The 27,499-nt window shown below is 35.8% G+C and overlaps 1 protein-coding gene across 7 annotated transcripts in view; it reads right to left on the reverse strand.

Annotated features, from left to right (window-relative positions):
• MAP4K4 (mitogen-activated protein kinase kinase kinase kinase 4) overlaps positions 1–27,499 on the reverse strand; it is a 149,009-nt gene that overhangs the window by 36,734 nt on the left and 84,776 nt on the right. For all 7 annotated transcript variants that reach the window (XM_088136604.1, XM_088136608.1, XM_088136603.1 and 4 more), the window contains exons 4-12: positions 22,054–22,179; positions 17,121–17,231; positions 13,476–13,566; positions 10,167–10,297; positions 7,746–7,800; positions 6,531–6,609; positions 4,233–4,408; positions 3,232–3,304; positions 2,251–2,461 (exon numbers count right to left, since the gene is read on the reverse strand). In XM_088136604.1, coding sequence (XP_087992730.1) covers positions 2,251–2,461; positions 3,232–3,304; positions 4,233–4,408; positions 6,531–6,609; positions 7,746–7,800; positions 10,167–10,297; positions 13,476–13,566; positions 17,121–17,231; positions 22,054–22,179 — 1,053 coding nt within the window. The remainder of the gene's footprint in view (positions 1–2,250; positions 2,462–3,231; positions 3,305–4,232; positions 4,409–6,530; positions 6,610–7,745; positions 7,801–10,166; positions 10,298–13,475; positions 13,567–17,120; positions 17,232–22,053; positions 22,180–27,499) is intronic.

The following is a 27,499-nucleotide window of genomic DNA, read 5'->3' on the forward strand; positions in this document are numbered from 1 at the left end:
AACACCCATGTAATCTGGTCCTGTTTGTAGATTCCGAGCTTACTTTGGAGTAATAAAGAAGTAATTGCATGCTATATTTAAGACAGTGGTGTGCAAAATACAGAATTTCAGAGGCAGAATGTTCTGTTCTCTACTGTAAGGCATCAATCAAACTATCCCAAAGTTAGTTTATAGATTTGGCAGCCAAACATGAAACCCTTTGTGTTCTGAATGATTTACTTTAGGAAAACGGAACATCCAGAGGTGAAGAAGTTACATGTAGCTTGATTCCTTAGGCAACCATTTTCCAAGAGTCACTGTATTCATTATCAAAGTAAGTTTAGCATTAGCTTTCATAACCTGTAAGCATTTTCAATCAAAAATCTTTCTTAGTCAAACCGATACTGGGGCCAAACATAAGTTGAGCTCAATACATTTCAGCATCATCTCTTAATGATTCACAATATAGCGTCACAGACTTTCTAACACAGTGGCATAAGTCAGTTTTTTAAAGAATACATGCACCTGTTCTACACAGAATGGCTTACGGTATTCAGTGTTCCAGAATGCACACAAACTCTTCTAAAGACTGAGGGCTGATCATGAAATCAGAATATCACAGATATCATTGGAATGGTGTACAAACTGTAGAGAGCATTCTATTTATGGATTTGTGTTCTTCTATTCTGGATATCAGCAAGAAGAATAACATTCAATCTGTGATGTTAAAATCCTGATATGCTGGTAGGCAAATCTAGACATATTCTATAGCATATACAAACATATATACAAACATATATACAAACATCTAAAAAGCACCATTGTATGTGGGTGCAAGCATGTGTTTGTGTGTAATTTTTATTTTTTAAAACATCTGCAAAACAGAGTCACTAAAAACTATGATTTAAGTAATGTGTATATTCTCCTATTTATACCTGGTGCTGAAAGGCAAGGAAGGGATCCTTGTTCCTAGTCTTCATAAAACTGAGATTGTGAGATTTCAAATGGACCAAAATAATATCAGACCTTTAATATCCTCAGACAGTTTGAAAATAAAGGCATATTAAAATATTTAAAGTACTCTAATTAAAAATGTTGAAATGGCATCAGCAGTATGAAGTTGTTCCTGTAGTACTTAGTTCCATAATAACTTAATGGATAGCAACATTACCAAATGAGGAGTCTGCAGGCAAAACAGCTCATGGGGCACTACTCTGTTTTTTTGTTTCTGGTTTGCTTTCAGCTTCTTTACGCAAGACTACAAAGACAAGAATGAACATACAAGATCTTCTAGAACAGGGTTCCTCAACCTTGGCAACTTTAAGATGGGTGGACTTCAACTCCCAGAATTCCCCAGTTCTGGTGGGGAGTTGAAGTCCACCTGTCTTAAAGTTGCCAAGGTTGAGGAACCCTGTTCTAGAAGATCAGGGAAATAGCAAACCATTTAAGGAAGTCATTTGGCATAGAGTAGATCAGTGTTCCTCAACCTTGGCCACTTGAAGATGTGTGGACTTCAACTCCCAGAATTCTGGGAGCTGAAGTCCACACATCTTCAAGTGGCCAAAGTTGAGAAACACTGAAGTAGACTATAAAAATGTGAATTATCACTAACTCTTTTCAGGGATCAAAGTAGGGAAGCAAATGTGAAATCGTGTTATTTTAGATTAAACAAGTTATTCTTATTGAAAGGATGGTATAAAACTTATATAAGTATATACAGGTATGAAAAGCCCGTGTATAGATAATATTTTTGTTATCTTTCTTTTTTCTTTTTTTCCTTACCTTTTCCTATATTTTTCTGTTCTGTTTGATAATGTAAATACAGGCTAAAAAAAGTTTTTTTAAAAAACGAATAATCCAGCTGCTATGCTATTTAGGGATTTTTTAAAAGTCTGGTTACTGCATGTCTAATTTTATTAGCTCATCTAGTACTCTATCTACAGCTTAGGTAACATCAGAAAATCATCACTAAACTTTACCCCTAAATTCAATCCTGCAGAAGGGATTCTATACAAAGAATCACCCGTTGGGGGAGATGGGCGGCATACAAATTTAATTAATTAATTAATAAGCGAGCAAATCCTCCTCATTGGAATTAGGGTTTCTAACACCCAACACTATTCTTCTCCATTGAGGAATTCTGGCACTGAGTGATCAATTCTGAAGTCTACATACAATCATTTAATCGATTCTAAATTCATACCCTTTGGCTCTTTAACAAAAGGCAATTAAAACAAAAAGTGTGCCTTTTCAATCTTGACCCATTTCTACCTCTTCTAGTCTCCTCCTTTGCTCTTTCTGCTGTTCAATGCGCTTTTGTCTCTCTGCCAGCAGCTGTCGCTTGTATTCCTCTTGCTCGCGTAGCTGCTGTTCCTGCAGCAGCTGTTGCCTTCGAAGAGCCTCAGAACGTTCCTTGTTTTCCTGCTGCAATCTCAGGAAGTCACGTCTGAGGGTAGATTCTCCAGGCACATTAACAATAGAACTGCATGAGAAGAAAAGGTTAAATCTAAGCAAAGAACTAAACAGAGATTGGAAACTTTTTATTTTTACACCATCCTTGTTTTTCTTACAAACACTGGAAGTACAGCTGCACAGTTGGAAGCACGGGAAAGAAATAGAAGAGAGTCCACTCAGCAGAAATCAGAACCTTCTCAATTTTGTTTAGAAATCTGGACATTTTTCAAAACTTAGAAAAGGATTACAGGGACATGGCTGACTTTTAGTATTCAATAGGTATTCATTATGTAATATCAGGCAACTTTGTGTTTTGAGTATTTATTGTGCCTCAAGGTAAGTTCTCAAGACTGCAGTATACAAGGTCTGATTGTTCAAGAAGTTCCTACTGAGCAAAGATTTATTTTATTTCTTTACACTGGGACAATATAACAAATATTTTACATATCCTTATATAGGAGATTGCATGATAGATATTGAAGAACCTATATAGTATTATTTTATACTGCCATTCTATGAACTACTTTAGAACAGCACTTTTCTAATTCCTGCTGTTAAGCGAATTACACTAAAACAAAGCTAATGAGCTTCACAACGACATAGGGATTTACGCCATATATAAGCTCTCTGTGCTCTAGCTCTAAAACAGCTTCTGCAAATAAGAGTTATTTCCAGGTACATTAGCATGTTGGCTCATATTATGGGAATTAAAATGTGAAATATCTGGAAGCACCAGATTGTTAAAGGCTCCTTGAGATAATCATAGTATGGTTCTCACTGGTCCAACCCTGAACTTACCTTGGTTCTCCTTCTTGTTCAGGCACTTCCTCCTCCTCTTCTTCACTCCCACTATATTCATATTCTGTTTCATCTGACAGAAGATGGGGGTAAACAGTCATGACAACAAATCTCTTAAAAGTTTAAAAACAGAACATGCAAATTCCACGCAAAAGCAATTTTATCAATAAATAAGTCTTAGAAGCTTTCAGGAATCTTATTCATTTGAAATCTATAAAGTTCATGTGGAAAAGCGCTTTGATATGGTTTCCTAATGAACATTAGAGAAACGGCCCAGAAACTCACACCAGTTATTTAGGCAACTACCATTAAAGCTCAACTGAGAGTTTTAAGAAAGTTTCACCTCTTCCCGATCACTTGCATGACGGTGCTACCTCCCAGACTCATCCATAGAGCTGATATTAGATAGTCTGCATCAAGGGAATTGAAAGCAAACTTGCCCCTATTTAAATGCTACAGCAAGTAAGACAACTCTCTTACGCACATGACACAGGAGATTGAAAACTAGGATCTTCATATGGAAAGTGTTAGTTCAAATACCCCATCAAGTTTTTAACCCCTATATAAACAGCAAACATCCATGCTAAATAGTTTTCACATTCCTTTTCCAAAGTAGTCTGCCATGGTAAGTCTTGCCACCCAGTGAGGCTGGGTGGCAAAACTACTTAGCAGAAAGCACATCCATCTAAACATTATATATAATCTCACACCTAGAGTTTATCCTTGATAGTATATAATTAGTTTACTATATAGTATCCATTGTATTGGTGCATAGTTTACAGTGTGTAAACATTCTTCTGAAGTTGCAAATTCTGACTTGTCTTTTACTTTTTTTTTTTTTACAAAGTTCCTTTCTCTCTCCCTTTTGTTCCAGACTATGTTGTAAGAGAACTGCTGTCTTTTATTGTTTAATTAATTAGTATATAATTAATATAGTCTTCAAAAAAACCCCAAATTCTATGTATAAGAAATGTGGTTCTTCTTTCAAAAATAAAACATACCTTTCTCTCCTCTCTTCTTCCTGGTTCTGTCTATATGATCTTTAAGCTGGATTCTAACTTGTCTTTCATTTGGCTGATCACGTATAAATGGATGTTTTAACAGCTGTTCTGTAGAAGGTCGTTGCATATAATTTTTTACTAAACAGCCTTCTATAAAGCTAAAGAACTTTTTTGACCTGAGCAAAAATAAATCACATATATTTCAGTTATTTGGGAAAGTATGGATTTATCTATTAAGAATCCTATATATGCTAAAAACTGGCAGGGTCTAAACAACCAACAACTTTTTTCAATTCAGAAACTGACAACAGGCTGCATTATTTCATATATGATAGCAAATTAGGTTTATGTCCATCTGGATAGGGAATAAATACTTCAGTGAAAACTAAAAAAATATTAATTCAATTTTTTAACTTGGCATTCAATGCTAACAAGTGTTCATAAAGTGAAAGCCTAATCTTTCAAAGGAAATAATGTTTGGTTCAAATGAAAATAGTTTCTGGAAACAAGTAATTTTATCATGAGCCCCAATTAGTACTAGTGACTAATTAGCATATAGATGCTATTACTAATTAATATATCATTATTATTATATATTAGAACTTTTCTCCCAAAACTGAGATTCCATTTAACTTTTTAAAGGAAGAAAAACTATATTTATATGTAATGTTTACAAAATTTAGAACAACTAGCACTACAGTCCACATGCCTGAACTCAGATCATTTTCTTATAATCTACAAAGAAATATGAATGTAATGTGTCAAGAGAAGGTAATCTTAATTACATTGAAAGCCACTTCCTTTGCCAAGTCTTTGGAGATATTTCTCACAGTACTGAGAAATAAAATATATTTATTTGTGAAAGAGCAGGCTGCTTGGCAAAATTGGGTCTCTCTTGAGTCTGGTCAATCTAATTGGGCATGATTTAAAAAAGAACCCATGACATTATTACAAAGTGAATCAGTTTGGTGAGTGGAATAGTCATATATGTGCATTCACAAGATAAGAATTGGCATGTCCCTAATCAGACTGAACTTGAAAATTGCACAGGGTAAATGTCAGAATGCATTCAAGCAATATACGTGCACCAAATTATCTTCCAAGTATTGGAAAAATCAGCCCTCTATTAGAAGGAATATTGTGCTAGTTCAATTACACTGTTTTCATTGTGTTTGTATGTTATTGTATAAATTATGTTACTTTACATTCCATTCTAGGTAAGCACATACATGTCTACAAAATTATTACTATATGATGGTTACTGCAAGTAATATTTGCTTACTAATCAAACAGAATTCTTGCGTTAAAGAGCGGTATAATGGCTAAGTACAAATCCTTTGAAAGGATTACCCATTTTTTGCACTAACTTAAACATATTCAAGCTCAAATGCTTGACTAAAATATTACCAGCTGCTCAAATTGGTTAAACATACTGGTCAGTCTTAAAGAAAAAGATCTAAACTTGGTATCTGAGTATTTTACAGTGCACTTTTTTTTCTTTTCCGCGTTTACATTAATTTACACTATTTCTAATACAAGATTTAAAAATCAGCAAACTCTTACTGTTGTCAAGACTATGTTTCACCAACAATTCTGTGTTTAATTTCCCAGTGAGAATTAATGTGGCAATTTGTATAAAAGCAGCTGTACTATAAAAATATGCTTAACAATTTTCTTTCAGCTGGGAAGAAGAGTAGCTACTCTTTATCTCATTTGCAATTATGGCAGTGAAAGCCTCACAAATTTTAACAAAGCAATGTTCAAGCTAAGAATCAGTGACACTGTTGTTCTGTTTACCACGTTTTAGGCCAGAAATTAAGAGAATGTCTATTAAGAAGTTATACTGAATGAACTATCTGTTAGTATGGCACTACTTAATAATACTTTGCTGTGAATAAATATGACGTGGTATCCTGGTTAAGATATTGGGCTAGGACCAAGGAGACGAGATCCTTGTCCACTTTCATCTACAGACACTTATTCAATCTTTCTCCAGTGTAATGTAATCTAACCTGCCCTGTCCTGGGGTCCTGGAGGAATGCAGAAGAGAACTCTCTCTGTGTGTGTGTGTGTGTGTGTGTGTGAGAGAGAGAGAGAGAGAGAGAGAGAGAGAGAGAGAGAGATTGAAAATGTCTGTATCCATTTCTGAATATATGCTCAGATTCACTGATATAGAAATCTGTTTTTATCTCCCTGTAAATTACTTTTTAGGTCAGTGTAAAGAAAGCACTGTCCTGTGAAAAAAACTGCTATGACACAATCAGAGAAAAAACAACCACATCAACGAACACCACATACCATTTCTTGGACTTTAGCCGTGGAGGAGGATTTCTGGGAATAAGAAACAGGGCTCTCATTGGATGCATATCACAAAGGGCTAAAAAATTAAAAAAAAAAAAGTTGCACAGTTGATTCTCAGTTTATCGTATTACTGAATTATATCTACATGTATTTAGCATTCTAAAACAGGAAATGGGATTATGAGAAATACCAAAAATTATAAAAATGATAGTCCTGACAAGCGTTGATCAAAGAGAAGACAGGATCATATTTACGCTGAGAGAGGTGCTGTGATTCCTGAGGAACCATCTGTTCTATAAAATGCCTTAGAGCTAAGTATAACAATTACCTCTTCACATAGCCCCTGGAAATTAGAGACCAAATACTCATTTCCTTTGCAAAACGGTATATAAAGAATTTGCCATTTGCCTTATGCTCTATGACATTCTATACACACTAAACATTGAGTCTGCTAATAGCATAAAATCAGGAATCTAGTAGCACCTTTTCCAACTAATAAATTTTATTCAAAGGCAGAAGCTTTTGTGGGCTTAAGCTCACTTCATCAGATGAGCAGCACCATCAAGCAACGTTGAACTCACATACATAAAACATTTCAGGCAATCTCACAAAGTCTCAACACCCACAAAAGTTTTTTTAACACAACTGTTAATTGATAAGGTAAATGTAATCTCTCCCACATGTAACAAACATCTTCACAACCAACCTATTTTCCCCTCCCAACCTCACCCAATTTAAATCCTATGTCAGTCCAGCCACTCCATGCATCTAATGAAGTGAGCTGCAGCTCATGAAAGTTCATGTCTTTTAATAAAATTTGTTAGTTGGAAAAGGTGCTACCAGATTCCTGATCTTTTGCCACCGCAGACTAACACGGCCTTCCCCCTACAATAGTGTAACTGTCTCAGAATCAAATGCCTCATCAGAAGTGTACATGGACTCAATACTGATTCAATAATTCTGTATTCCAGGTTTTGTTCTATTGTTGGTTTCTACTGGCTTAGCACAATCACTGCAAAGTGATGCTTTGGCACAGCTGTCTAATAAACATGAATTTCTATTTAAGAGACTTTATATATTTTCTGCCTTAGAGTGGGAAGATCATTGTGTTCCCAAATATTCCAAGGATAAATTTAGATTACAAAGAGTAAGTCAAAGAATAGGTTGCCTTTCTGAAATCAGACAAATAGAGAACAGATACGTATCACTTACGGGGAGCACCTTCTGCCATCTCAATGGCCGTAATGCCACATGACCAAAGGTCACTCTACAAAGTGAGACCATATGTTAGCAAACACATTATCCACTTTTCTCTCAGTCAATTATAGCTCTTAAACATTACATAGGAAAGATCAGAATTACAAAAAACCCCACTGTTTTTAAAGAGTTTCATTTTTTTACAATTTGATACTACAGAAATAAATAACATGCATTATTTACCTATGCATGCATTAAAAACTAAAGTAACATATGAAGGACACTGTCTAGCATCTTTGCAGATTCAGTCTCTTCCACTTCAAAGTTTATATTTCATTTTTTGCAAATAATGCAAAGACATGTTTTCATACACATTTCCTATGTATCTGGAGGGGGAAGAAAAAAACACTTTTCCAACCATGGTTGTAACATTTCTGTAATTCTATATCTCCCAAAAGCTTTCTGCTATATTTTGCTAGCAGACGTTTTTCTGAAGTTCTGAATATGCAATTACCTAGAAACCAAAACCAAATTGATGGGCGTTGCATCAACAGGAAAGCAAAGATTGTGCAAAATTAAACTACTGGGACATGAAGTGTACTGTAAAAAACACTCAAGAACACTACTATAAAAAGCTCATAAATCTTTGCCAGTATGTTGCTTATTCTATTCCAAACTAAATGTAAAAATAAATTTCAGAGTATAGGGTTCAAGAATGTGCACATGCTGCTTCTCAGTAGTCTACTAAGTTTTTAACTAGCAATTCTCCTAAAACATGAACTCTGCTAAAAAAAAGTCTGAAGAGGTTTATCAGGTCTGAAACAATGCAAACTCTCTTATCCCCAGTGCGGACACATCCAATAACAGAACACACTTTGATGACCAGAATAGGCTCACTTCATGGCAATGAACAAACACTGTGACCCCAAAAAAAAGTCTTCACTGCAATACTAACATGGGAATTTTTAACAGACTGCACACCAGCTTTCCTCAATCTAGCGTCACTGAAATATGTTGGACCTCAACTCCTATCATGCCCAACCAGAATGACTAGGTTGAGGAAAATTGATATCCTTCAGCCAGAGTCAAAAGTGACCAGATTTAATCTCCATCTGTCTTATTCTAGTTGGCATTTCAGGACTGAAAAATAAAGGATCTGTCAAGGCAGACAGAAAGAACAGCTGGGAATAACTATGTCTCAAACTATTGCTGTTTCATGAAATCTAACAGGTATCGCAACAAAACATCCCCTTTTGCGGAATTATTAAAGAAGCCAGATTCCTATCGTTGACCTCCATATTTATCCTATACTGCAACAGTTATAAACAGTTAATACTATCTCCAATCTTATTAATCTCCTGTCCCTCTTATCCCACATTCATGCACACTGAAATATTAATTATCCATTGGGGAACAAAGATGTACTTAAAAATAATATTTAGTCTGATGTAAGATCATATTCCCCAAGGTTATGAAATATTTCAAGCTCCTCAGCAAGGTGAATGCTTTGCTTTAGAATTGAAAATATTAAGCACTGAGTTATCTTTTCTCCTGCTGGTTTCCTATAATAAAGCTTAGATATTTCTGTAATTGTTTAAAAAAATGGTCTTGAAGAATCAAACTCAATTGCAAAAACAAGTCCGTTTAAACATGACAGTCTTTAACATTTAAAATTTAATGTCTGAATACTCAACAGGAGTTCAGCAACCATAACCTCCTCCTAAAACTGATTTTTAGGTTCACCTAAGCCCAGCTAGTTTCAACTAGTGGTTAAAAATACTTAACTAGAAACGGGAAGACTGTGAGATCTAGTTCTGCCTTAGGCTTGGAAGCCAGTGAGTTCTTTTGGGCCAGTTACTTTTTTTAGCCCTAGTGAGAAGGCAAGAGCAAACCACTTTTGAAAAATGTTGCCAAGAAAATTGTGTGGACTTGTTATGTAGTCACTAGGAATCAAGACTGATTCAAAGGCCAAAACAAAAACAGAATAGCAGTTTAGGCACTTTGCTGTTTGAAAGGCTGCAGGAATATAGATGACTCATAAGAAGGATCACCACTCTCTGTGTCAACATGATTTGAGGAAGACACCAAGTAATAACTTGATTGGTGGCCCTTGGAGCCAAAGAGATTACCTTTCTTGTTTCTTACAACAGAAGCACTAAAAAAATGAGCAACATTTGGTGTCTAAAATAGTAAGTTTTGACAGAACTATTTAAATATTTGAGATTATCAGGTGTGGTCTAAGGTTTATTTTTCCAGATTATATTGGGTTATCTTGCCCCTCAATAAAGAGCAAACTTCCTTAGGCAAAAGAAGGAATATAATATTTTCCTTACAAAACATTAATGATTATTCATGAAACAAAGACATTAGTTTATAAAACTAACGGACAAAATAACGGGAAATACAATTTAATTATTCTGTTAATATTTTTCTTACTCGATAGTCATATGTAGCATCTGGATTTTCATCACAGGCAATAACTTCTGGGGCCATCCAATAAGGCGTCCCAATAAAAGTATTTCTTCTACCAACTGTCCTGTCCAGCTGAGCGCTAACACCAAAATCCACTATATTCAAATGGGAGAGAAGGAGAATTAAACACATGGAAGTGAGTTCTCAAGGGCTACTTGAGGCAACCTTGTGCAATTATACGTAGTTAATACAATCCAGGCAATCAGTTAAAACAAATACTGAAGCAAATGGAATGCCATTAAAAATACATGCAATTTGCATATTCTTTAGCACATCTCATTTTTCATCAAAATACAGCATTTGGATTAAAGGCTGAAAGAATACTGTACTCAAAGCCTGTTCAGTATGCCATAATAAACCCTAAGGGGCTTTTTGGGGTGGGAAGAAAGAAAGTAACAATAAACTAGAATTGTTTCCTAATAGAAAAATATAGCCACAAATCTGGACAATCCCTTTATACAGCATTTATTGACTTTAGGTCAGCTTTCAATACAGTATCTAGATCTAAACTGTGGCGTAAATTTAAATACACCACAATAGACAAACGTCTGCTTTTGCTGCTCATTAAAATTCATGAGAACACAGGATTGAAGGTCAAGCGCAGTAACCAAGGACATGTCACTAAGGAAATACCAGTAAGGAGGGGAGTTAGGCAGGGATGTATATTGGCTCCAGTTTTATTTAATTATTGTATAAACTCATTGGTTCTTCACTTAAGTAACTCTACTTTCATTTCCCCAAATTAGCCCACAGAATTTACTACTGCATGCCAATGATGCAGTAATTCTGTCATTGACTTCCACTGGCCATAAAAGAGCCGTCAGATCACTTATGCATTATGGTATTGAGGAGGAATTAATAATAAATTATTCCAAGGCCAAGATCCTCACTTTCTCCAAATGCCCAAAACAGAGAAGGTGGAACTTAGGTGGGCAGTCCATTGAGCAGGTTAAGCTCTTTAAATATTTAGGGATAGCTTTTGAAGCTTCAGGAAGCAGAAATGCCCACCTGGATTATGTATCTCAGAAGGTCTGCTTCAGCTATTCAAACATTATTTTGCCAGAGGAGCACAGTTTATCCCTGCTACATTTAAGTTGTTTGCAGCTAAAGCCCAAGCACAACTGCTATCACAACTGCTATATGCCAAACGCAGTATAGCAGGAGTCAGTAAACTGAAATCCAATCTCTGGATAAATATCTTTACCTACTGGCTAAAACTACACCATAATCCGGGTGGACTGACCCATCTAACTTCAAATGTTCTTGGGAAACAGCTATCCAAAAGAAACTAAGCCACTATGGCTTTTCCAGTGATGCCATCTTAACTTTAGGGTAGATCAAGCTAGATCAATATTAAGGCAAAGGATCTTAGACAGAGAAGGCCAAACAGAAATTGCTGCTTTCTCTCACAACATATTTGTAAATAACCAAATTTTGGCTCCTATACCTGCTTCATAGTTATATCACATCATAGTTTCCAAATTCAGGGGAGCCTTATCTTTAGCTCGATTTAATGCTCTCCCCACAGCTATTTCGGAAGGGAAATATAGGAAAACCCCTTATGAAACTCGACACTGCTCCTGTGACACGCGTGTTATAGAAACCACAGCCCATGTTCATTTGTACTGCCAGGTCTACAGGGACATTTGCCACCAGCCGATTGCCCTCTTTTTATCTAAATTTCCAGGGCACTCCTATAATTTTTATTTGCATTATTTGTTAGATATCCAAGATAAATTACCTCTCTAAAAGTAGCAAACTTTGACTACATTATGTGTAAGCTTTACCCACAAATGGTTGCCAGTAGCCATTTAAGGGTTAACTTCACTTTGTTTGTTTTATTGAATGTATTTTTATTGGTCAGTGACTGAAATAAAGTTTCTGTCTGTCTAGAATTCTTTGGCATAAAAGGTAGGGTTGATATAGAATAATATTAAAGTTTCACTATGTGTTCTTCATGGTGGTAAAGAGATTAATAAGGGATCCAATGCATTCGTAATCATCACCTATTACCAGGTACAAATATCTTTATAATGAATTGTAACTGGTAAATATATGTTCCATAATGATGAGTAAACTCAAATAACCTTCACTGGCACCTGCCAAACTTTCTGTCCCATAAAAATATACATGTATTATTTGTAAGTCATTTAATTGGAAACAGGGAGGTTGATATGCTGCAAAGCAAAAGATATACTTCTAGCATCATCTTTATTTAGGTAGCTAGGTAGCTAGGCAGGCAGGCAGGTTGACTTGTGATGAATTGTGCCCAACTTCCCATAAAAAAAAATAGGTGCAAATATATGCTTGGAGGGTGTAGAAAACATGCTAGGGAGAAAGAGAGTGGCAGGGAGCAGTTTATCACCTAGTAAAGTATTTGGTTGGCTATAACTATCACGAAAGGCATTTTTGAAATGTCCACGAGACATTCAAAATCCAAACATGAATGAAGTAAACAGCAAACTAGCTGGTTGCATTATATAAAGTGCTATTGCTGCTCCTTCCTCTGTATATTTGACACTGGGCCTCAGACCACTTTCTCAAGAGAAATGATATGGCACCAATCTCTTTTGGATTTAAAATAAAGTCTATCCCATTTGCCCACGCTTTTAATGTCAGCTCACTCTCCTTTTTTAATCTACTATGCTTTTCTTATACGCACTGTTGATTTTTTGTTTAAGAATCTGTAAGATTCACTATAAAATGTCTTTACAGCAGAAAAGCAGATATAAATCTTGAAAATAAAAATTGAGCTTTTCAAATTCCCAAAGTGGAATATGTAATCCCCATTGATTAAGAGCAACTCAATGAGTTATTGTGGGCTTATCCATCCAAGTATCAGTGATGAAAAAGTTGCAGAGTGAGCTAGTCGATTTTCAAAAGGTCTTGCTCACTTGTGGTTCCTGGATTGGCTCTTTCAACACTGTTTTTGTGTACCTTCTAGCTTGGATCTTAGGTCACTAATGCAAGGATATTCTAATACATTCAAACCCAACAATTTTGGTACTTCTCATCAAAGGGCAGATATTAAAATTGCAAGGAAGAAATGTCAGAGGAGATGTTAAAAAGTAACTGACATTGATTTTGAGTTAGAGGACTAAAATCTTTCTATTACTGAATATATTATGATAAATTCACACTATCCAAAATTTGCCTGAACAGTATTGAGAAAGTTTCCTTCCCTTTCTAGCTATGCTGTTACTCTATGAAATAATAATTGAGAAGACATAACAAGCCAGAAGGACAATAAGAAAAACAGGCTAATTAACTTACCCAATTTCACTTCTGCATTTTCTGTTAACAATACATTCTGTCCTTTGATGTCTCGATGAATCACATGATGGGCATGTAGATGTGCCAATCCCTTCATTAAAAAAAAAAAAGACAATTCGTATGAAACAATTCCTTAAGTATGCAATATTCAGTTTTGCAAGATAGCATATTGCAATCCATGTTGTTCCCAAGTCATTACTGTGATTCCTTTTTTGTTCCATGTTCTTTAACAAGAGGAACTGTAGATGATGTTTTAGTAACATTGACTGCTCATCAAATGTAAGGAAAATTATAAAGGATCATGGATAATTTTACGTTATTTAATATATTACAGCTTCACAACTTTTAGAACATTTATAGAACATACTTGGTGAGAGTGGTGAGAGCTAATCTTGTAAGGTCTATGGTACTGTATGACATAATTATCTTTATGGAACATAAAAAAATACACAGCAATGTATTTTTCCCCAAAATACAGAATGCTTCCCTGTATATTAGATTAAACAACAGAAAGATGTTCACTTTATAAATATATGACATAAGGATAGGAAAACTGTTCATCACATTTATATACCAGTATTGTATGTTCATTAAGTTCCTAGAAAATGATAAAAATTAGAATAGTAAAATTAATAGTAAAATTAATGTTGAGCTATTCAAACTTTCAATATGTTATTTTACTTCACTGTTACCTATATCACCAAATGTACTGCAATGCGTATTTTTTAATTTGAATATTGCACCATGTACTGGACTGAAAGTGCCAGCAGTTTCTGCTTCCTATTCTTCACAATTTTTAGCATGAGTAGTTACTCAATTATTTCACCTTACCAAGGAATCCATATACTGAAAGTTTTTACTTATTACTGTGCAGGAGTGCAGCAGGGGAAGCACTAAAAAAAATGTAGATTCAAAAAATATTGATAAAACTGGAAACATTAAGCCTTTGTGCTTATTTTTACTATCAACTGGTCTAAAAGAAAGATGATCAAGATATTGAGTGGCAGACTATCTACTCGATTCACAGCTTTAAATCTGGTTTAAAAATGATCTAACCTTATTGCAAAACAATAGAAACACTTAAAATTTATGGATTAATGTGAAAAATATTGGAATTAGTGCTGCTTGTAAAATTAGCTGATTTTGCCACAGGCAATATTAAATGTGTAAAAATTTAAAGAATGTATTATACATGATAAATTTCAGCTCTTTTTTTCTCTATTATTATGAGTTTGAATTATTTTATTTTTATTATTCCTACCTTCTCTGCCTTTTTTTCCTACACATATTTATTTTAAAAACAATGCTTTAAAATTCAGAAAAGAAAAATAAATGATCCAAATTTGAAAACAGTGATTTGTCTAGCCACCTGTTGAAAGTAAAAATTGCCATCAGACATGCTATCAGCAAGACTTTCTCAAATTTGTTCATTTTTCTTTGACATATTTATGATAAAGCAAAGTATAACTAGAGAGGAAAACTAGTTATTTGACATATTATCCATAACTGATAATGCTGAAATAAATTTTGCAAGGCTGAATAATCCATAAAGCTGGAACAAATTCTGTAAAAATATTATTTATAAATATACACATAACCCTCGACATTTTTTGCTTCTTTTCATTCATTTATATACAAATGAAATAAGGATTATTTTTAAACAATACACTTTGAGCCAACTGCCTTTTATGAATGGGATATAATCACCAACAGGAAGCATGAATTTTCTGCCAAAAAAGAAATTACTTGGATCAGACTTAAAGTACTAATTATTTTTATTCCACAGTGTATTTAGTTAGGTTCTAGTTAAAAAAATAGAGCTGGGTTTATATTTATATATATCTTTTTCATACTATTTGTTAAGGAAAATGATGAGGGAACTTAATAAAATTAAAAGTACAGTAAGACAAGACATTATAGCAAACATCTAACCTATAGATAACTTTATTCAATAGTTAAGCTCAGACAAGCTACCGTAGTAGCAGATCAATGTATTCTTGAAGAGAGAGAGAGAGATTTCTCTATTCAAGGGAGAGTATAATCTTATCTTGTTATTTGCAGATTAGAGATACTATTTGGTCAGGAATGTGAAGGTCTCTCTCCCTCTCTCTCTGTATAAAGTCTGTTACATGAGTTGCAGTCTCTTGCAGAAAAAAAAAACTTTATTCATTGTCAGTGATAACTGATAACAGTAATGTTTCTGATAACTTCAAGGTTTTCCTTCATAGGAAGTCAAGAAAGGGCAGTATACATATCTTAGTTACTTTTTGGGATAGACAACAGTTACCATAATATGAAACTTTGTTTTAACGTATTAATTGGTGGGGGGGGGGAGTGGAGAGTATCCATTCTTCACAACCATCCATTAAGTATCCCTCTTCAAAAATGTGTAAACATTATACATCAATTGTGTGCTAACGTCATTACTCGGTAAATGCAAGTTATGTCACCTGCTTTGTTTAACATCTCTTGTGTTAATGGGTATATGAAGCAAATAGCAATAATTATGTCACTTACTCCTGACATCATTATGCAAATGATATAAATCATAGCGGAAATTTGATCTGCTTTATGAGAAGCATTTTATCAAGGTTTGGTAAGTTTTGTTAGTCGTTAGTGATATTTACAGTCATATCAAGCTACCACTTTTTACTTTCAATCTTCTCTTGACCTCTCCAAATGTGGATTTCTATGAAGAATGCCAACATGACTGATCCAAGAAGGCTTACCATAGAAAGTTATTTCTACAACTCCTGATGAAGTCTTGTTGGATTTATAATGCTGAGAATACTGGCTTTAATTGTTACTTTTTACTTTGTGTAATTTAGGAATATATGTAGTTTGAATGGTAATTTTGAGCAGGTATGTCATTTACAACAAAAATGTTAAAATATTAAAAAGAAATGCATTATTGGAATGCAGTATTTTCAGTTAACCAATAAAGTATTCCTAATGGAGGTGGCACACAAAACAGGGGTTAACTTGCAACCTGCAAGGAGAAAACAATCAATAGAAGACTTCAGTAATATTTTATGCTGTTGTATATTCTTAAAGAATCAGATTTACCTTCTGCCTTAATATGACTTTGGATAGTTTCATAGATACTTAGCACAAATTCATTTTCAAACACCTTAATACAAACTTCACTTACAACCTCAATTCTTCTAAAAAGCACAAATGAAGATGTTTACTGACATTTGTTCTGTTGCAATATACTGAAGTTTGGAGTTCAATATTTCACTGCAAAACAGAACGATGTGTGCGTGTCCCAAAGCACTGCACTTTCTCTCTTATTTTTGTGAAATAAGGAAAACATATATTGCTTTTTAATTACCTTATGCAATTTGCAGAATTGTACATGAGGTTGTAGTAACCCCTGAGAGTATTTTAGCCATCACAGTTACAAAATCCTCTACTGTAACATATGTTATAAGCATATTTTGTACCAAATAACATCACATTATAGTTGCTCCCTATTACATCCTCATTTACCTTTAAAATTGATTAATTTTTAAAGACTACTAATCTTGCCTTTCATATGTCTCTAAGTTAAAGCTATGGACTTCATTGTTAAGACCTACCAAAGTTAATGCAGAATTTAAAATTGATCCATTTAAACAGAAGTACATTTTTCATGTTTCTTACCCTGAGAATCTCTCTGGAGATGTATGCTATCCAGTCCTCTTTCAAAGTATTTCCTTTTGTATTCTTCACAAGATCCGTAATAGAGCCTGCACCACAGAACTCCATAACAAGCTAAAAAAAACAACACAAAACAATTGTTCAAATTACCTTCAGCCCACATATGACATATCTATTTGGATGACTTTACTGAAGAATCCCATGAGAATGTATTGTATGTATTATAATCTAAATCCCTGTAACAATTATAGTTTTATTTCATATCAGCCCATTAGCTTTCAGAGAGTAAGATGCGCACTTCATGGCTATATTTGTAGATAATATTCTAAAATATCCCTGAAAACAACCCTGGCTGTCCAATCACTCTGCCTTGGCTCTCCCCATTAGGAAGACAAACTAGCATCACCCAAATCATCAGAACCTTCCATAACATCAAAACCAGGATTCCTGAGGGCTTTTTATCATCTTTGGTGGACATGTAAAAAAGCTAAAAACTTTTGGACTCAAGTGCATATATTAATTCAGAAGATTTTAAAGACCAGCGTATAATTGAAACCAGAGATATTTCTTTTGGGATTGATGGACAAACAATTGGAAAAATCTCATGGAACTTTGTTTTTATACATGATAACTACAGCAAGATTTTTATATGCTCAAAGGTGGAAAGACTCGACATTACCTACAATGGAAGAATAGATGATAAAGTTGATGGAGTTGGCTGAGATGGTGAAATTGACAGCTTTGATTAGAGAAAAGACACAGACTAATTTTAATGCTAATTGGAAGCCCCTTTTGGACTTTTTGCCGTGAAACAGAAAAAAACAAAATCATGATATATGGATTTGATGATTAGTAATACTGGTAGAAAATAGAAAAGGTGGATCTTATGTTGCAATCTTAGAGTAAGAGTTTAATGTAAGTTTTATTTATATCTGCTATAAAAGAAATCAGAAGTCATTTATTTTGTATTTCTGTGCCTTCTTTTCTTTCTGCACTGTTTTCTTTCTTTTTCTCTATTTCTTTTCTCTATTCTTTTTCTTGATTATTGGTTCTTATTAGATTTTATCTTTCTCTTTTAAAATTTAATAAAGTTATTATAAAAAAAAACAACAACCCAGGATTCCTATTTGGTGCTCTCCTAACATTAAGCGTTTGCTTCCTATCATTTTCTGATAACTGTTCCCACTGATTAGTGATACCAAACAATGGTAACGAGGCTCAATTTACAAGGTCAGTAATTTGTGAAAAATGCTGGCTTATCATTATGTGTAAACATAATGATACAGATATAAAAGTACCTGACTACTAAAACAAAGGGCTCATATATAAAGACCTTTGGCTTAAACAACGTTCACCATTTTTGGCACGGCATCCCTATTTATACCTGCAATTTCTGTAACAACAACAGTTAGAACTGAATTTTTCCTTTCTTCTCTTATAGTTCCAAAAATAGGTAAGAAACTCTGCTCCCCAGAATTCCACCCCCCCACCAAAATAATCATGAAAGTTATTGTCTCCCAGATTATAATTTAGAAAACCAGCTGAACATCCCATTACAATCTGCCTAACCTCAGCAATATAATCTACACTTTAAATGGCTTAGATCAGCTCATCTTACAATATTAAATAAAGTTGTTTTGTTTAAAATGACTGCATTTTAGAATGTTCCAACATCTGCAGCTGCAAGTGTTTCTATGGATTATGCTAAACTACATAATTTTAAAAATGTTTCTATTAATTTTTTTCTTTTAATTTCTTTTACAGTAGTTTACAGAAAGAAAAAAAGAACAAAACAATGTTATGAGAATGCAAAAAAACGAATCAATAAAAAGTAAGAGGCACCATTAATAAGAAAGTCCAAACGTTGTTCATTATTTCCATCTATAATAACAGATGGCAAAGTTAGATCTGTTGCAATCAACATAACAAATATAATTGGAATTATAATATAATTAACATAACAAATATAATAAGAGCCAGTTTGGCGTAGTGGTTAAGGTGCTGGCCTAGAAATCAGGAGACTGTGGGTTCTAGGCCTCTGTTAGTCATGAAAGCCAGCTGGATGACTTTGGGAATTACTCTCTCTCAGCCCAACCCATCTCACAGGGATGTTGCTATGGGGAAAATAGGAGGAATGAGTAAAAGGTGAGATGATGATGATGATCTTGACCTGGCTGTGGGGCTTGCATGCTCCGAGGAAGATGAGAGCTATGCCAGAGGTTCAACCATACTGGACAGGTCTCATCAGAGGAGCCAGATGAAGAGTGTCTCTCCCATAAGCAATATGGCGAGATCTAATTTACAGAAACCTATACCGGATCAGTTGTCACCTGGGTCAACAAGGACCACACTATGTGTTCTAGTTCCTGGACATCTGGTGACAAGTGGCCTACAGGACTCAGGACTGTTGGCTGAGCAACCAGGGGCAGCAGCTGCAGGACTACTAGAAGAAAAGTTGTTCACCCATTGCAAATATATGAAGACTGAAAGCAAAGAAATAATGATCCGCTATTACAAATCAGGTCCAACGAGCATATCTGAAAATAATGCACCAGTTCTGGAAAGAACAACATCCAGAATAAGAAATAACAGAACAGAGGCTAGCAGATCAATGTCAATTTATAACACAAAATAAAGTATTCACAAAAGTAGAATTGGAAGAACTGAAAAAGTCTACCCAGGACAAAGAAACCAAAGCCTTGACAGAAGTAGCTCAGACTGTAGAGGCAAACCAGGGGGAGTTGGCAGTAGAGGAAGCCAGCATGGCTACTGAATCGTTTTCATTCCCAAACCAGGGACCCTCTCCTCTGCCTTCTTCTCAGAAAGAACAAAGCCCTCTAATTAAAAAAGAATTGAAACAAAGAATAACTGAGCGTCTAGAAGAGCACAAATCAAACAGAATAAGGTTGCCTGCACCGAATCTTGTTACAAAGAAACAGCTAGCACAAGTATTAAAAGATGCCAATATTGTAATAGCAAATATAAGCACCAGCTCACTGCAAGAAACAAACCAACTGATGTACAGCACAGCTGCAGTTATAATTGAATACCATGCATGCAAAATCAACAAACAAAAAGCCAAACAGTGCACCACCAAAATGGAAGATCAGGTTGGAAAATAAAATCAGCATGCTAAGATCAGATGCAAGCAAGCTAGAACAGATGAAAGAAAAGAAACTGAAGAACAAGAAGACCAAAGAATACCTGATCAAGAAATATCACCTAGAAACAAGGAAGATCAAAGAAGCACTGGAAATAATAAAGTAGCAAATAACAGCCATAGCCAAAAAGATCAGCAGATATTGCACACTATAGGCAGAATCCCCAATTTCAGTTGAATCAGAAATGTTTCTACCAATCCACCAATGGAGAGACTTCAATGAACCAGTCAACACCTGACAAAGAATTAACAGTGCAGTTCTGGGTGCAGCTATGGGACGACTCAAATAAATACAACAAGAATGCAGCTTGGATAAAGGAGATGGATAAGAATAAATAAGAAGCTAAAATGAAAGAACTTGTAATAACAGCAGAAATTATGGAGAAAAGGGCAAGGAAGATCAAGAATTGGTCAGCACCAGGTGAAGATGAACCGCATGGTTTTTGGTTGAAACATCTGATTTTTCAGATTTCAAAAGATGAAATTGAAGATTGCTTAACTTCTGACAAAACCTACCTGATAATGAAAGACCCAACAAAAGGGGCAACATCAGGCAACTACAGGCCAATTACCTGCTTACCAATTACTTTCAAATTGCTAACTGGTATGGTAGCTGATGCAGTTAAAACAAGCTCTTTCCACCTGAGCAGAAAGGAAACTGCCCAAACAGCAGAGGAACAAAAGATCAGCTCCTAATTGACAAGATGATTTTGGAAAACTGCAAGAAAAGGAAGACCAGCTTGAATGTAGCTTGGATTGATCACAAGAAGACATTCAACCCCCTGTCACATGACTGGACAATCAAGTGCCTAGAAATAACAGAAGTCAGTAGAAATATCCGAAGCTTTGTGCAAAGATCAATGGCAAATGGAAGACACAGTTGCTGGTCAATGGTGATAGACTGGGAGAGGTTAATATCAGGAGAAGAATCTTTCAAGGAGACTCACTATCACCACTACTGTTTGTCATTGCATTGATTCCTCTGTCAACAATATTGAACATGTCAGGCCATGGCTATCAAACATCAAAAATATCTGCCAACCTATCCCACCTCCTTTACATGGATGATCTAAAGCTGTATGGAAAAACACCATCTGAAATAGAATCACTGTTCAACACTGTCTGAATATACAGCCAAGATATTGCAATGGAGTTTGGACAGGACAGATGTGCCACTCTGACCATCAAAGGGGAGAAATAGTGAAAACTGAAGGAATCAAGATGCCCTATGGAAATAACATCAAGAGTCTGGATGAAGAAGATCACTACAAACACCTGGGCATCCTTCAAGCTGACAACATCAAGCACACTGAAGTCAAGAAGAAGGTTAGTAGTGAATACATCATCAGAGTGAAGAGGATCTTAAAGTCCAGACTCAGTGGTGGAAATACCATCAAGGCAATTAACACCTGGGCAATTCCTGTCATTAGATACACAGCTGGAATAGTGGACTAGACTCAAGGAGAACTAGAAGCCCTGGATAGGAAGACCAAAAAAATAAAACCCTTAATTTAACAGAATGTTTCTATTAAATATTAAAGGCGAAAGGTACCATGCCCTTGCATATTCTTGTACTGCTAGAGAACACAGGTATAAAGGTTTGCTGGCAATAAATGCTGGTATAAGGATGTGCCACACAAATGTGCAGCTTATTTTTTAATTCTGTTAGAACATAATAATACTTTGTTGTTTTCTAATCATATTTATTTAACCTGATGCTGTCAAACTATATCCAAGAGAAAGAGTTATGAACAAGCTTGTAAAAGTTGTCCTTACCCACAGTTGGTCATCATGTCCTGGGGGACTTTTTTTAATAAAAGCACCATAGTAAGTTGCAATATTTCTATGATGGGAGTATTTCTTCAGCATGTTGATCTCCAGCTTTATTTCTTCTTCTTCATCCTTTGGAAAAACAACAAGAATGAGCCTAGTGTAATATATGTGATACATTCTCCAATATATTTTTACCCTATTAGCTGTACAGTAAAAATTGCTATGCCAGAGTATGTGGCAAAGTAGGATAGCTAACAATCCATAAGGTTGGATCTTAATTTAGTTACAGAAGACACTTCACCACCTAAAATCAAACAGAGCTCTCTAAAAAGTGACAGGCATTACTTTGCTTTGTTAGTTTGCTTTTTTTATAAAAAGAAGATATATATGTTAAATAACATAGTTAGAAAAAGAAAAGCAGATTTTAAAAATAGAAAAAAATCTCCACCCTCTTTTAAAACAAGATAACTGTATATTACATACCCAGCAAATGGTTAACATTTTGTATCCCCTTATTTAGAAAATGATTACATACATACTCATTGGGCCTAATATAATTTTGCTTAAGTTTTCTCATTCCACATATTTAGTATAATAGCTCTTTTAATCCTAGGGTTGCAAAAGCTCTTTATAATATATGATCCCCAAAATTAAAAATTGTCCTGTATGCAACAGTTTTAAGTTCTGTAGAAGGATTTTATATTTCTTTGAGCCCATTTTCTGATTGCTTATATCCTGCTTAATTTTTAAAAATTAGTTAGGGTCTGGTGAAAGCTGGGGAAATTATCTCATTCAAATACAAAGCCAACACTTTTAGTTTAGGATAAGGCTTAGATCTCCTATATATGTAGCTGAACATTTTAAATGTTAAAGGGCATGCAGTGTATTGTAGATGGCTATATTTCTAACACTGTTTGCTAGTGCCAAAAAGCAGATGATACAGAATAGGGTATATTCTGCAGCAAATTAAGAATTCCCTGCATGACACTTTCATCACACATACAAAATCAAAGATCAAAAGAAAGATTCTTTAAAACAGCCTCTCCAACTTACCAAAGTCAGATCCTTGAAACAAAGAAATAACAGTACTTTTTGAATTAACAATTATTTAATTTAAGTGACTATCTTTTATACTACCCTCTAATAGTGGTTGAGATACTTTCCATGAATCAATGTGTCTAAATCTTCAGTGTACAGTTACTGCACAATTGCAGGCTACATCTATAAAATATGTTTTGTTCAAAATACAATTAGAAAAAACAACCAGCTTAAGACAGGATCTGTTGCACTGACATCTGGTGGCTACTGTATACAGAATCACTTTATTATTATTATTATTTTATTTTTTTTTAGATTTTTAGAAACACAAGTATGCTGTAACTTATTAATACTTTACTTTCCTCTCCAGAGAGGCATGCTAAGAATAACAAATCTTGTTTCTTATATACTCATTGCATTTCTTTCATGACTCTTGTCCATAAGAAGATACTAAACATAAGCATGCTGTAATTAATAGTGAATCAGAATGTAATCCAAATTAAGGGAACCAAATGCAAGAACAGAAAGATATATGAAATAAAGAAAAGAAATAGAACCTGTTTTGCTTAGCAAAGCTTCAATAACAGAAAGTAAATATTTTAACAAACCTATACTGGAAAAGTTCCTTGAATTAAGAAATAGTTATTGCAGATTTTTTTGAATTACTATTCTTTCATACAGAAAGAATTAAAATCAAAATCCCATCAAAGGAACGTGTTAATATGATCTTCTAATTTTATACAAAAATGAGCATATCCATGTATCTATTTTGGCTAGCTACCTGGGCAAAGAAGAAGGCTGGTATTACTAAGAGAAAAGACCTAGGAATAGCATTAGGGCAGATGGATGGCCTGATATAGTAGGAGAAGAAAATGGGGAAGTTGCTGCGTATTTTAGATGTTGTATGAATGAATAAGGTCTTAGGAAGATTGGGAAGTATGCCTTGGAATTCAAAAGACAAAACCCATACTTTGGGGAAACGATCCATAATAACTTGCAGCTAATATCACATTGCTAACAGATTCACTTTCTGATGTTTCCTGAGCTTCTTAGGAACCAAGCCAAACTTTAGTGTAACTTCTTGCTACACTAAAGTGACAAAAACACGTGCAACCTAGCTTACCAAGAACTCAGGCAAACAGAGTAGGAAGAAAATAAGGTCATATCTGCTGAACCAGACCAGAGGCCTATCGAACTGCATCTCTTGCTAAATGTTTGTCTATGAGAAATTCAAAGCAGGAACCCAACAGCAGCAGTTACTCTTCCATTTCGTGTTTGATAGCAACTGATAAGCTGCCTCTGATCCTAGAGCATAAGAATAGCTGCCACTAAAAAATCGTTGGCAGAGAATCTGTCTGTTTTTTTAAGCTATGTCGGTCACTACATAATAAGGAAACAAATTTCTCAGTGTATGGGTGGTTGAAACTATTTTTAAAACAAATGTGTGCTGCAATTACACCAGGATCAAACATGACAAAAGATGTGTTGTCATCACATCTTCCCTGTGACACTAGTGATGACAACAGAGCAAATTCTATATTTTCACAAGGAATAGATACTAACGTAAGACAAGTCAAGTTGGACAGATTTAAGATAATGATATAAAATGTTAATAGTGTGGTTTAAATTAGCATGGTAACATTATGGTTCTTTTTCCTTAAAATTTAAAGAACGCAGCCTTTGCTTGCTACCAGGTTGCCATGTCCAATGTTTTGAATCTGTTTGAAAGCAGTTTTTCAAGCATGAATAGAAACCACTTTCAATTCTTCCAGTATAATATTCAGTTCAGATACTGATTTAAAAAGGTACTTTCTTTAGTTTCATGAACTAACTACTAGTTAACCTTACATGTAATCATTACCAAACAATTTTAGGGAATTACACACAATAGGTAAGTTTAAAACATGCTAAAAAAAAACCCATAGTAAATAGATAATCAGCACAAACAACTAATTTTTACATTTAATGTTTTTCAAATGGACCAGAAAGACTTAAGTAGGCCTTTATTTAGCACTTTAAAAAAAGTACTTGAGCACATTTAGACAGCACGCTATGAAGCCATTAACAAACAAAATTAACTGTAGCAAAATCACTAGAATGATACAAAACTGAAAATCAAGCTGGAAAAGCAAGGTTTTTTTTTTTTTTCTGTCTGCGCTCAGTCATTGCTGACCCTGCAGTGACTGCTTGGACAAGTCCTTGCAGTTTTCAAGGCAAGGTGTTTCGGAAGTGGTTTGCCAGAGCCTCCTTCCTAGGGCAGAGCCCAGCTGGCGAGCGCAGGAGGCGGGGTTTCCGTTGCTTCGCGCCCTTTTCGGGCGCGCGCAGTTTTTCGCGCTTACTGGCAACTGCTCCCAACTCCTTTTTGCAAGGCGCCGCCAGCATTTTTCCTCCCACCGGAGTGAGAGTAGACTTTTATGCTAAACCATTTCCATGCAGTCTTAAGATCACTTACCACTTAAGATCACTTATATGATACCACAATCACCTTAAGAATTTAAGAAGGTCCCCATAAAAGAAAAGAAAAGTAGACAAACAAGCAAAAAGAATTATAAACGCTAGACGAAAATCCTGCTCAGGACCATGCTTTCTCACTTTTGTCAACCCAGGGTTGTTAACTCCAGCAGAAACCAATCCTGGAGTTTTCCTCTCCCCTCAATAGATAAATATAAGTATCATGCTTGTATGTCTATCTGCCAGAAATGACACTTAATAGAAGGTCAGAGAAAGGAGACAGATGCGTGTGATTAAAATGAATTGCCTGTAAAATCAGGTACTGCATTACAATTGATTCTGCATATACTATCTTCGTTCTCACGTACACCTAGACTACTTTCACATATAAAAATATGTACATGCATGTGCCTGTTCCCCTTCTTTCTTCTTTCCTTCCTTCCAGCAGAAAGAAACAAAAAATGGGAGTTTTTGTTGAGTGAGCTAAAAAGGAGGAAAGTAACAATCTTCAAGCCTTGATATCTTTAGCTATCCACATGCCTGCTTCTTTATTTTCCAGAGTTTTGCCTATTAATCGGGAGGCAAATGCAGAAACTATTTACTAAATTTCAAAATACTAATTATTTTGAGAAAAGGTCTTTGATTTTTGTCACTGGAAAAGCAACCACCTGCTCCAATTTCATAATACAGTGGTACCTCGGGTCATGAACGCTTCTGTTCACGACCAATTTGGGTCACTAACAGCTCCGTTCGCAAAATTTTGCTTCCGTTCGTGAACGCTGGATCGGGTGACAAACAGGATCCGTGGCCATTTTCCCTCCCGTGACACGTGGTCGTGGCTTCCTGTAGGGAGGGGGACTCTCCCTCCAAGCAATAACCGCCTCCCCACCCACCTTCCTGTCCTCCACGCCAGAAGTCGCGTCGAGCAAGGTTAGCGTTCTCTCTCTTCATTCTGTACTTTGTGTCATATTTTTGTGGTTTAAAAAAAAAAAAAAACATATGGTTCAGAACGGATTAACCGTAATTATATTGAACCTTATGGGGAAATTTGATTCGGATCGCAACCAAAATCGGTTGGCGACCAAATTCGGAGGGGTCAGAACGGATTAACCGTATTTACATTGAACCTTATGGGAAAATTTGATTCGGGTCGTGACCAATTCGGGTCGCGACCAGAGTTGCGGAACGAATTAAGTTCATGAACCGAGGTACCACTGTAGTAATGGATTCTTCTTTGGTTCCACCTGTGCTACTTTATTTTTAATTCTTCAGCACTTACTGCACCAATTTCTGATATGGACAAAATAAATGAGGTTTGGTCTGTCTCATATATAAATAATTGGTTTCTGAAAGAGTATCAGAACTTCATTCAAAGCCATACAGTGGTACCTCGGGATACGAACGCCTCTGCTTGTGAATTTTTCGGGTTACGACCAGCTCCAGCCCCAAAAATTTACCTCGGTTTGCGAACTCCGCCTCGGGGTACGAACCGGATCGGCGGCCATTTTCCACCGTGACACGTGGTCCGCGGCCATTTTCCGCCCATGCCACGTGGTCCGCGGCCATTTTCTGCCCGTGCCACGTGGTCCGCGGCCATTTTTCCGCCCGTGCCACGTGGTCCGCGGCTGTTTTTCCGGCCCTGCCGCGTGGTCCGCGGCCGTTTTCGCGCCGCGCCGGGCTGTTTTCGCGCCGCACCGCGCCGTTTTCGCGCCGTGCCATTTTCGCACTGGGCCGCGCTGTGCCGCACCCGGCCGTTTTCGCGCCACACCACGCCGCGCCCGGCCGCTTTCCCGCCCGACGCGTGGTCCGTGGACGCCAGAACGGATTAACGGTAATTACATTGAACCTTATGGGAAATTGCCTCGGGTTGCGACCAAATTCGGGCGGAGGGCGGAACGGATTAACCAGATTTACATTGAACCCTATGGGGAAATTTGCCTCGGGTTGCGACCAAATTCGG

The sequence above is a fragment of the Python bivittatus genome, unplaced genomic scaffold (assembly GCF_059951505.1).
Source record: "Python bivittatus isolate LINGU-HERP-01145 unplaced genomic scaffold, Pbiv_v1 ctg000060_np1212, whole genome shotgun sequence".
Taxonomy (NCBI): Eukaryota; Metazoa; Chordata; class Lepidosauria; order Squamata; family Pythonidae; genus Python; species Python bivittatus.